The sequence below is a fragment of the Bemisia tabaci genome, chromosome 1 (assembly GCF_918797505.1).
Source record: "Bemisia tabaci chromosome 1, PGI_BMITA_v3".
Lineage (NCBI taxonomy): Eukaryota > Metazoa > Arthropoda > Insecta > Hemiptera > Aleyrodidae > Bemisia > Bemisia tabaci.
In genome coordinates, this window is record NC_092793.1 from 48608793 (window position 1) to 48621204 (window position 12412).

The 12412-nt window shown below is 35.7% G+C and overlaps 1 protein-coding gene across 5 annotated transcripts in view; it reads right to left on the minus strand.

Annotated features, from left to right (window-relative positions):
* Window positions 1-728: 728 nt before the first annotated feature.
* The window catches only part of LOC109038829 (zinc finger RNA-binding protein), a 33817-nt gene continuing 22133 nt past the window's right edge, over window positions 729-12412 (minus strand). For 4 of the 5 annotated variants that reach the window (XM_019054037.2, XM_019054038.2, XM_019054036.2 and 1 more), the window contains exons 17-21: window positions 6577-6677; window positions 4479-4574; window positions 3238-3447; window positions 2694-2865; window positions 729-2138 (exon numbers count right to left, since the gene is read on the minus strand). In XM_019054037.2, the coding sequence (XP_018909582.2) occupies window positions 1942-2138; window positions 2694-2865; window positions 3238-3447; window positions 4479-4574; window positions 6577-6677 (776 nt within the window). In that variant the 3' untranslated portion in view covers window positions 729-1941. Of the gene's footprint in view, window positions 2139-2693; window positions 2866-3237; window positions 3448-4478; window positions 4575-6576; window positions 6678-12412 lie in introns of those variants that run through there. The other variant, XM_072302268.1, reaches the window with a different exon arrangement.

Here is a 12412-nt window from a genome sequence, read left to right on the forward strand (position 1 = left end):
ATACGGAGGACTGAGGTAGGAAATTGAGCTATGAGAAGGTTTGGCAATATTCAACAGATCAAGTAAAAGAAATTCAAACAGAATAACTGGTATATTTCAGAAAGGATACAATGCTAAAAGCTACATCTCCAAGTGCATTTACTGGAGAATTGACTGAAACATATGTGGATACTCCTCCACTTAAATTACTTGCAGGTATTGTTTAAGGTATTCAACACTTCTGACAAAGAGGCAAAATACATGACCAAAATGTTTCCATTGGAAAAGTGCTCAAAAATAAAAAAAAGGAAAAAATAAAAAAAAAACCGAATAAAAAGTGGCAAAAAAAGAAGTTAATAGCAGGAGTTTTGAGGATAGTAAGATGACCTTCTTCAAAATACCTATTATTTCCAGGATGGTAAAAATATTGAGTAGCCAGATGTTGAGTTACTTTAAATTCTTAGGTTATGAAATCGGGTATAAAGCATACCTAATTAAACACAGCACAATGAGGCAAATGTGAGGTCTGAGTTGATTAAATATTGTTGAATCTTTTCCAGACGTTTGAATTTTGTCTATGAAAGTCCCAACTCCATAAATTTGCAAAGTCCAGGAAAAGGATACAGAAATGTTCATCATACCTTTAGCTCAAGATTCAAGTTACATATTCAATGAGTATGGGAAACTGTAGCCACAAAGAAGGTCAACAGTAAAGCAGGCTACGCTCAGGAATAAAGCAAAATTCAAGATTTCAAATAAAATATGCATATATTTCTTCTAATTGCAGTAATTTAAACATCCATTACAATGCTATTGGAGAAAAAATAAACAAGACAGGGGGAAAAACTTATAAAAAGAAAACGGAAGGAAAACGTGATTTGCCAAGGAGAGAAGAGCATTAAAAACATAAGAACCTTGCCCAAAATTTCTGTTCGCACACTCAACATAACACACTACAAATTAAACATACAGGACGCTTTGACAAACATAAGTTTTGCAAATGGACTGAGTGTGAATTAAAGTTTAAACTTGACTAAGACTAAATCTTTGTGTATAAATACTGAAACCAAAAAGTAATAATAAGAAATTCAGACGTCAACTAAGAAGCGCTTACAAATTACCAGGGCATTTGTACTTAACTTTAAGAGTTTCTCATCGATTGCTAATTTGAAATCCAGAAATTAGCTAGAATGCCCAGCCAGTGCAATTTGTATTCAAAGTGACTCATAGGTAGCTCTGAGACACTAAAGAGCACTCCAACTTCAGAATTCATTATTCTGAATGAGTTGCCTTACACAAAAGAGCGAAAATTGATGGATCACTTGATTTCGATTTGAAGCTACCTTTCACACTTGAAGTTGCAATAAACAATAGAATGATGAGGTAAAGCGCTCATTAGAAAGTATCCAAAGAGAGTGAGAGAGAGTTGCGTAAAAGACATATAAATGTGATAACTAAAATTTGATCTTTCATTTAGAAACCAACAGAGGAAAAGTTGTTGTTAATACCCATCTCCTTGTGCAAGAGTAACACAAAATTACAAATCCTTAGAGACATGATTCATATGAACCATTCCTAAATTCTCTTCATACAAGGAGTTATCTTTGATAAAAGTATTTGGCCATCCAATGCCAACATGGAGGTTACATAGTTATGATTCAAAATAAATAATAACAATTAAGGAAAATAATATGATAGATCATAGTTGTTGCTTGTTGTTTAATCAAAACTATCGATTTAGGGGAGCACGTCAACATTGATAAAAAATAGAAGGACATGGGTCAAAACTCAAGGGACAATACATATGAGTGACTACTAGAAAATAAATTTTTAGAAAATATTGATACCAAAGGATGACAGCTTAGAAACTGTAAAAAACATGAACAAAACTGAATACTTTGAGAAGTCAAAATTCAAACTGGTGAGGGATACTTATACAACTAAACACTATCAGATAGTTAATTACTTTTTCACTGCCGGTTTGGCCGCGGCAGGACTTTTAAGAGATCCTTTGGCAGCTGCGGGCGTGGCAGCTGGTGCTTTGGCGGCTTCAGCAGGCTTTGCTGGGGTTGTAGCTGCTGCAGGGGTGCTAACTTTAGCCCCTTCAACTTTGATCACTACATCCGTATCCTTCTTGTCCTTTTTTTCATTCACTCCCGCTATAACAAGAGTTCAACCAAGTCAAACATGATAACTAGCACAATGTAAAAATCATATTTACTAAGCTTCGTTCTACAGAACTTAAAAATACCAACTGAATCTCAAAAAAAGTTCTACGGTTTGTAAAGAAATTGTGTAAATGTTAGGTATTTTCATTTAAAGTTTACATGAATACTGCCCTTCAGATACCATGAAATCTAATAGACCTGGCAAAATAGTTCAAGCCAAAAACCTTCATTTGATTTAAAAAAAAATGCCGGTAAAAATAAACTGATGCTTAGATGAAATCAGCCATCTTTCCTGGGAAAAAAGTGTGAGTAAGACGAATCTTTATAAGAGATAGATCAGAATGCCAATTAATCTGGGTAACTGCAAAGAAGGATCAGCGCTTACAGAGGACTAGCAAAAAACTTGCAAGCCCAGCAGCGAGGAAACTTCAAACACAGATACTCATTCTCGTCATCGGATTCATCATTTCATTCAACAAGATCAAGTACAAAAGAAAATTCCAAATGCTTGAGATCATTCCAAATACCGGCGAAACAAGTGCTTACCATCTGAGTCCGTGTTTTCACCACTGGAATTATCTCGTCTGCGTTTGCGACCAAATCTATTGTAACCTCCACGGTTGTTGAACTTGTTGGTCGGCATTGGCGGAGGAGCTGGGAGCGGCTCCATTCCTAGCACCTTGTGAATTTGGCGGAAAGCCAATAATCGAAGCGCATGCTGAAAAAATAAATACATAAAATTAATAAGATTGTTAATGAAAAAAGAAGAATGGTCTGGAGCAAGACTTATATTCCTTCACGGTGGAGAGTATGATTCAATTTTTGAAAGATTGGAATTCTGTCTCAGTAACAAGGGGCGGTCACAAATTTTGAAGACTTTGGTCTTAAATTAAAGTTATCTGAAGTTCAAGTTGATGATTTGCACATCACATGACGATTTGAGTTGTACATTAACGTATGTACTGTGGATTTCTTAATATCCCAGGGTCTTTCCAGCCAAAGAATTTTAAAGATACACATTATTTAAAGTTCTGACAACCAAGAGTATTTACGATTAACAAATGCATTGAGATTTGAAAAGTTTACGTACCTGAGCAGAGGCAGTGATATCTTCTCGCTGCTGCGGAGTAAGATTGGCAGCAGCATCCACTGGCTCTTTCTCGCACGGATCCAGTATTCCAGGTCCATTCTGGAGTATGACTCCGCTGCTCACTGCTTCCAAAACGCGTCGTAATGAATCACCCGGAGAGAGCGGCATTCCAGCACTACTCAAAGCTTTCTCACACAACAATTCCATTGCCTGAAAAATCGATCATTTTACATTTTAAGTAAACTACTTAGGTATTTCCTTGACTTGATTATCAGACATCTCTAATCTGCGTGTATGCTATTGTTTGTCAACAATAGCACTACCTTATAGTGTGACAATGAAGTAATCCTGGAAGACTTTTGACATGCAAAACATGATGAGCCCTGGGCTTGCCTTACCGAAATTTCAGATTTAAATTCCTACATAATTTCAAAAGCGTATTTTCGTTGATGATCGGTCGAACCAAAATGGGTGGATCATTCGGTTTCGTATTTTGTTTTGACGCGATCATAATTTTTCGGAACAACATCGGAACTCGCCACACAGATAGAAGGTGGAATTCGAGCAAACATTGGGGCCAAAATATAATCCTAAAACAAGTAGGGTTTAGAAATGACCTGATGAAGATGATGGCATCCGACCAGCATCAATTTCGAAAGTCTAACCTCAAATGTTTACCAGCCCAAAAATTATCTCGCCGCCATCATTGCGGCATTTTGGCTCGACCGATCACTGACGAAAATGCGCTTCAAGACTCTCTTTGAAATCTCATAGCAATTGGATGCATTTGTGCAAAAGAGATCTGACTCCATAAAGAGCCTATGGAAGATAAGACTTTTATTTGCATAAGTTGGTGTGGGTAACTTGTCAGGGTAATTACTTGGTTTAATTAGACCTTTGAAGGGGGAATTGGAGGCTTTAGACAAGAAATTTGAATCATTCTGTGGAGCACCACGTACTAATATAAAAAATTTGATGATGAAACAAATTTAAATAACTGTCAGCAGGAATAGCAATTACATATATGAAGCTAAATCAGTCTACTTGATTCTAGTGCTCTTATGAGTTATTCAGAAATTAAAATACTGGATGTTCTAGCAGGCATCTTAAATTTTAGTGATCTTAGGAGAAAAAAGATTACAAATAAAAAATTAATCACTCAACTATCACACAAATTCTACTGCTGTTGTATGTTAATCTAATAAAAATTGAAAGAATTTTCGCACAGTAGTCAAACTTACCCAAGGACTAAAAGGCGCCCACGTAGGAACTCGTTGACATAAGTCTCTGAATATTCTGATAATCATGAGACAATTTTGCATGCCAGCGACACGAGCCTATATGGGAGGATGAAGAAAAACAAAAGAAATTTAAAAAGGAGCGAATTAATAATAATAATAATAAAAATCATTCTTGTAGACTCCTACTGGATATTTACACTTGAAAAAGGATTTTTAATAAAACACGGCCTTCAAGAGCAATGCATGACCCAGTTGGATTCTCATTTTAGAGTATTTCCTTGGAAAGTGTTGAACTGTTAATCTTATATTAGCAAACTTATCAATTAGATGAACCAAGACTTCCTCATGATTTCTAAGGATGAGATTTGAATAAGAAGACACCGATCAACTAGTTCTTCAACAGTTGTGGAAAGAGCCAATCAATTTTATTAACATTCAATGGACAAATCTAGATCATTCCTCAAGTTTGGAGGAATCAAACTGAAGGAAAGAATGGATCAAAACACAAACAGTTAAAGAACTAGCGGATTCACACTCTTCTTGGGATAATAGTCTCGTTTTTCAGTTGGTGAGTTGTTGCACCGCTCTTGTAATAATGCCCTCTAGATAGACTTTTAAAACTTTGAGGATTAGGAAAATATTACAGAATATCCTGCATGACAATGTTCATTTTCTGTTACTTCAGTCATTGACTGGATCTTCGATACAATTTCAACTGAATTAATTCAGAGTTTAATTCATTTAAAAAAGCATCAAAACTATCATCTAATCTAAATACAAAACATAACTTTGATTGAAAAAAGAAAATATCTGATATTTAGGAAGTGGAAAGATGAATGTTCTATTTTGATATCTCATTTTGACGGACATGATATCAGGCCAACTGATCATAACTGGCAAGAAAATTCTCAGTAGAATTCCAGGATTGCAGGATTGAATTTTGGGTTTCGTTGCAGTTTTAAGTGCAGCAGTAAAGGTGGTTGTCATCCTGGAGATTCTGATATGACTTTAGCTTAACATGTTGCCTACCACTTTGGTGATCGAAAAAATCCGCAAGCACCACGCCGGTCATTTCGAATCGATGTGGTCACTTGCATTGAACACTTCTATGAGACCAGCGTTCATCAGAGCTGAGTATAAGATTATGGCTCACAACTTGCACGGCCCAAAGCAGGAGAATGCACCACTGAAATTATTGGGGGGAGGGGGAAGACAAAACTCTATAGCATTAGGAAAAATATGTACTCAAGACACCATGGCAGGCAATGTGTTAAAGTGCATCTTCGTTACATTGTAAGCATGAAAACTTGCTTTACAAGTTTATGTTTTGGATGGCAATTTGGTGAAATTTCATTCTTGCATTCATGTCTTCATCATTTGAAAAATCAAAATAAAATATTCAGCTTGCCACAACTATGACTGTAGCTGATCAAAACTATAGAATCAATTGTTATAGATGAAAGAGGGAGGATATCTTATTAATAAGTAATGAACTGTGATTAAATTACAAGACAAACATGAGTTTTGTACGAACAGTGCCTTTTAAATTAAATTGATATCTAACTTAGGTTGACTTCACAGAGGAAATTTCCTGCTGCGACTATTACGAACTTCTAAGTATGTTCATGACACTTGGTTGTTCAGAGGTGTTGCATGAAGGGAGCTATCCATCAAAGTCTCACAAAACTTACAAGCTGAGTACAAAATGATCAAAATGTGAAAATGTTTTGGTTCTCAGATAAATATTTTTAATGTGCAGTTTAGTGGCTTGATATTTTTATCATCAACTCATTTAAATGATGGTTCTAATGAGCGGTTGATTTGAAACATACCATTGAAATTTATTTTGCCTCACATACAATTCTAAAGTTTTTTATCCCCCCCCCCCTTTAGCTGGTCGAGATATTAGAGTTAACTTTGGTTTTTTTATCATCTGTTAATAATACTCCTTTCTCATCCAGAATTAAATTTGAAATTCCAATCAGCAGATAAGCTAGCTATTCCAGCTTCATTAGGACGTTCGTGCAAAAACTCATGTTTGGAAGGACGAACTGGTAAAAAGAGAAAAGAAAAGGAAATTAATATTGTAGAAGCCAACCTGAAACCACTTGGCATGCCTCAAGGCAGCCAGAGCGTCCAAACATTTTTTCTTGTTGAGAAGATCGGGGGGATCTGGGGTCGACTGTGCTGCAGGAGCATCTGTCAACCAAAGGGTGTTTGACCATTAGATAGGACGACCACATTTTATTTGACAAGAACTTAATTAATAAACAGCAAAATAAGACCTTCACAAAAGCTAACATTTCGTGAAATGATTCCCCTTTAACTCCATTGTTAGATTGATATGTTGTCCACACATTGCCTGGCTTTCATGATAATGAATGGATAATCCTAACCTGCTATACTGCGCGAAAGACCTGTACCGAACAGATTTTCAAAACTGAGCTTTCTCCAAAATTTGACAGATGAAAGTCCTAAGAATAGATTTCAGTGGTAGGTACTATCAATTTCCACCATGTTAGACACTGTAGCAGTGCGTGTGGAGAGAGCTTACACAGAACGTACTTCCGTTTTGTGTGTTGTGGAACGCCTATTTGTCTAACTTACCCCCAATCATATTCATCAAAGAGAGCAGTATGGCACGCGTCTACTCTAGTTTGAGTCGCACGCAGCTATCCTCCCATTACTTCAAATAAAAAGGTTCTTGTTCTATCAGTTAAAATGAACAGGAGTGGGTGTAGAGACAGAGAAATCAAAGTTAAGTCACAGTCTTTGGTGCTCATATTCGTCATGAAGGGGGGGGGGGGAATATGATTTAAGTAAAATTTACCATTTTAGAGCTGCGCTGTTTAAAGCAACACAAGTAACGATCAATCAGAGAAGCAACTGCATGCACATTTCAGGTCTAGTTAGACCCATTATCAGTGCAATGCAGTAGAGCCTTCAGCATTTCTGTTTCAAAGCTCGAAGGCATCGTTAGGAAAAAACCAATGAATACAAGCACCGAAGGCTATGACTTTGCTTCAACTTCTCTATCTTTCTTCGTTGAAGGTGAAATCAACCAATTCTCAATGATAGTGACAATGTTTGAGCTAGACGCACCTAATTTTTTTGGTAAAAAATGAAGGATATGTTAAATATTATTAATCACTTAGATACTGAGAAGTCAATGCCTCAAAATTCAAGTTTTGTATGTACTGGACTCTTCGGGTGAACTCTTGCAATGATAAAAATATTCTTCCACCAACGACTAGTTACCTGAAGAACTCACAAGCACAATATCATAGAGCAGTCAACTGCTTGTTTCAATGCAACTGTAAATGTTCGTGTTTTCTGCTATTGAAAAATGAAATAATACTATCGAATATAAACTTCAAAACACATCTGCACCATTTGTTTGAAATGGACCTTTTTATTGTGGAATCAAAGACAGAATTTATAACTTTCTCCCTTCTCTTTTGGTCCCACATTAACACAAAATTTTCCTCTCCCCGGTTTTCAAAATATGGAAGTTTCAGACTAAAAAGTCTAAGAGAGGTTGTTGTATGTTTTTGGTATAATTTATTGAGATTCCTTATTCCCAAGTTGGGTTTCCTGGAGCTCCAGCTATTGATTTTCTTTTTCTTTTTCTTTTCCTTTTTTCATAATTTCTTTCTTTCTTTCTGGTTTCATATTCTACTGGTATCCTTTAAATTATTCATTTCATTTTTATTAAACGAGACCAGTTAGATTATTAAACAAGTCAAGGAATCCTAATTGTCCTATAGCCATTTGACAACTGAGGGCTTTAATGAGTGGCTATCAGAACAACTTGACAGAATTTAATAGATTAAATCAGAAACACATGACCCATGTAGAACTGTGTTGAACCTTTTATACCTGACTTAGGATCAAAGAGAGTTTGAAGTTGTGTGGAGATTGTGGTATGAACCATTTTCTACACAGTTAATGCTACATATTTTTCAGACTCAAGACTTGAATTAGTACTAAAACTTTCAATGATGGAAAAATAGTGATTTGATTAAATGAAAGAGAGCAGATGTAACAACCACATATAGATGGGAATCCGATTCTTGCAGTGAAATTAGAACATCAAAAAGACAGCCCCATTTTCATCAATGTCAACTCAACAGAAATAATGGAAACCTTAGGTGAATAGATCTTTTTTACATGGATGCATCCTACTGTAATTTTTAAAACATCAAGTAAGAGTTAATTTTTAGGCTTTCCAGTTGTGAGCGTTGGATTCGGAGACATTTTTAAAAAGGAACAAATTGTTGCAGTTTGATTTGTACCTATTTAGTATTTTAACCCTGAATTCCGAACTTTTTTGTAAGAAGCTGCCTTTCACATAAAAGCAATATTATCCAGTATTAGTGATGAGTCTACAACATTCCAATAGCACGCTTCCAATGAACAAAGGCTTCAGTAGAAAACTTAAGATGCAAGATAACCCGAACTTGTGGATACCTAGAATGTGGACACCAATTCATTCTTCAAAATGAAACAACGAGTGAAACCACTAATGGAGTGGTGTACCAAACTACCTTCGATAGGTACTACCTTATGTTAACTACAAATTCAAGTATTCGAGACGAAATTTACTGAAAAGCATGATACATTAAGAAACAAAATGTGATCCTCCTTAAAGGTAATGGAAAATCATGGTCAAAAACCCTTGTGTTACGCAAAAATCTCTTCGGATGAAAGATAAATTAAAACCTATCAACTATACAAAGAACACACAGGCACATGAAGGAACACAGTAAGTCACGAATAGTCTAACTTGCAGAATATGAATTACACGTCACCTGCATGATCAGTTCTGGTAGGACTGACCGATGGAGTTCTTGCAAGAAGCAGGGGTTTTGAGTTTAACTATTTTTTATTTTAAAAAATCTTTTAAGTGACCTAATAAAGCCACTGCTTATTTCTAAAATAAATTCTTGATGTCAAAAAAAGTTCATCAAGTATAGGCCGTGATCATGGAGCAACTCTATCTGATAACCATGTCCTGAAACCTTAAGTGGAAAAGCGTGTACCTCTGATTGCCACATTGCAACTTGCAGCTCAATTTTTACTTTTCACAACATAAACTAATCAACAGATTTTCTTGCAATTTTCTTCAATCATTTTAAAGTACCTACATACAGAAAATTAAAAGGAGGTCAATTCTCTTTAAAAAAATAAATAAAATAAATCTAATAAATTAACATTAACTGTCACATACTGCAATAGAAATACACATTTTTCGACTTTGGCCAGAAATAAAAACCTGCTCATGTATAAAGCCCTTCCTCTGAATGGAGGATTTGAATTCATTACAGGTTCTGTAAGAACTTTAGTAAGCTTGGAAGTTGCCTAAAAGGTAAATCAGAGACATCATTGGAATTCTCAAAAAATTTCACAGCAGAACAGACGACTGAAACAAAAAATTCTGCTGCATACAAGAGCTCCATTCCTTGAAATGTAGGCACAGGGGTGAAGGTTACTTTTTTGTCCACGCTAAGTTAACACCAAAAATTTATGACAACACCCAGCTAAAACACATCTGAGCGAGACAGATAAATAATACGAACATATTAAGGAAGAATGCTATATGAACATTCAAATTTTGCCAAACTTCCTTCACAAAAATGACTCTTTATTAGAAGAGTTATGAACATTATTCTTTCTTAACATTTTCGGAAACTCCAAATTCAATTGTGAGTATATTTCCAAAAAAAAATTCAAAGAAAAAGATTCATATGTTTTCCTAAACATATCACATTTTACGAGAGGAAGTTGGGAGAGAGTCCAAAGGTTCAAACAGCGTTTTTCCTTAGCACGGCAGTACATTCATCTCTACAAATCTTACACCCTGCCACTGACTTGTTCCATACAACAGAAGCTGAATGCTCTTCAGCAACTAGCATTTTAAGAATTTTATTACATAGATAAATGGTAAATTTGATGGAGAGGGTTACACCGTCCAATCCGATGAGAAATGTTTCTTTGGAAACAGCAGTGATAGTTTGGTAAATCATAATTTCTCATTAGCAATATAAAATCAGCCCTTGTTGAATTCTACATGAAGAGTACTCGTGACTCAAAATAATTATGCCTTTGGTTCGGATTAAAATATCATGGAATGTCATCAAAATTTACCATTGAGCCAGCCTTGAGTCTAGACGCAAGAGAAATTGGTACTCTGCATTATGCCACATGCGACAATAAAATAGGCCATTTGAATTAAGGCCATAAAACTGCACGAGATAGAGCAGTTGAAAATATTTTAAAAAACCGGCGCATGACTCCAAATAAATAATATTCGCCGAGCTGGCTGGTTGAACTGAGTCAACGGTAACTTTGACTCACTCCAGCCTTGTGACCAACTAAGGGATGAGAAAAAGAGAAATGCCGACACCAAAAGAGAGGGAAAAGAACGTGAATAAAGTAAAGGACTAGAGCAAGCACATCAACAAAACAGTGTAAAAACTAACTGTAGATTTGCTTACTGCAAAAAGCTCAGGATGGATAAGAAAAGACAACTCAAAAGAGGCAGACTTTTTCCTTCCTTTTTTTTTCTTTGCCATTGCAAAAGTTATTTGATATGTGTTACCTGACTGACTTGAGGCATTATTTTTTTTTTACTTGGGTACATGATATATAAGGCACAAAAGCAAAAAAAGATACACAATTTTTCTCAATTTTCCAAAAGATGACTTTAAGATCTGCGCCAATTTTCAGTGCTACTCTGAGGGAGTCGTCAAGAACTAAGTAAATTGCTTTTCCTATTTTTTCACCTCTCTCATACCTCATAAAACCAACCAAAACCACAATAAAAATGGTGTAACTTCCCATTTTCCGACTTTTTTCTGGATTTGGTCAAAAAATCTTTCCTCCAAAAAACTTGGCAATACTTGAACTTAAGAGGCTATTTTAGACCCTGTTTTCCATTTTTAACAAATTTCTTTGATGGCACTGCCCCCTATATTACACTCTCTATGGAAAGGTTCCCTTTCTGTTTTGTGCTCTTTCGGTTGTCAAGTCACTAGTGTAATTTAGGTAATCTGCAATTTTTTGACAAGAATCTGGCGAATGAAACCTGATAAAGGAAGCCATGAGCTTTCATAATACTTGGTCCTTCACTAATGCGGTTACGCAAAGTTTCGGAACAGTATGTTGAAAGTAATCATATTAAATCAATGTTCATTCTAGCATTTGCGTTGGTAGAAAAAAAAAAACGTTTCACTCTCCAAAACTGAAATTACAACCCCTTTGCACTGATTAAACATGCTGAAAGAAAATAAAATTCAGGACACTGAATTTTTTAACTGAGAAAAGGAGCGGAGGTTGACCCAAACACTGAAACTTCAAAGCTTACAAAATCATATTTTTCCATCAGGAATTCTCGTTTTCTATGTCAAGGGTAAAACTGAGATGACTTCAGAGTCAGCCCGACTGCATATCATGTTGCCACACTTTATCTCGTGATTTATTTTTTGTAACGGAGAACTGAACTAACTACTCAATTCTTTGAAACTTTCTGTGAATTACTCCTGGATTGAGGAGAATATTCTCACGAAAATTCTGTACTGCTTCGTTTTCTGCTTAAAAAATAAAACATCATAGAAAACTAGGCAACGTCTGATGCAGTTAGCTAATGCTAATTAAATTTGTCCAACTGGACTGCATTTGGCAATGTGGAATTACAATTCTTGACTCATGTGTAAAACACTTATCTGCATGAGAAAACTAGTGGCACATGTTATTTCTAAAATGAGCAAGACATTGTAGTTCCTGACTGCAAAATGAAGTCCAAATATTCTCCTACTATTCCATCTTCAGTCCTCAGAACAAATACCAAGTAGACGGTATCAAACTTGATTTCAGGTGTTTAGATAGCCTCGCGGTTACTGAGGAAAGACAACTGGACTTAATTTTGCAATTAG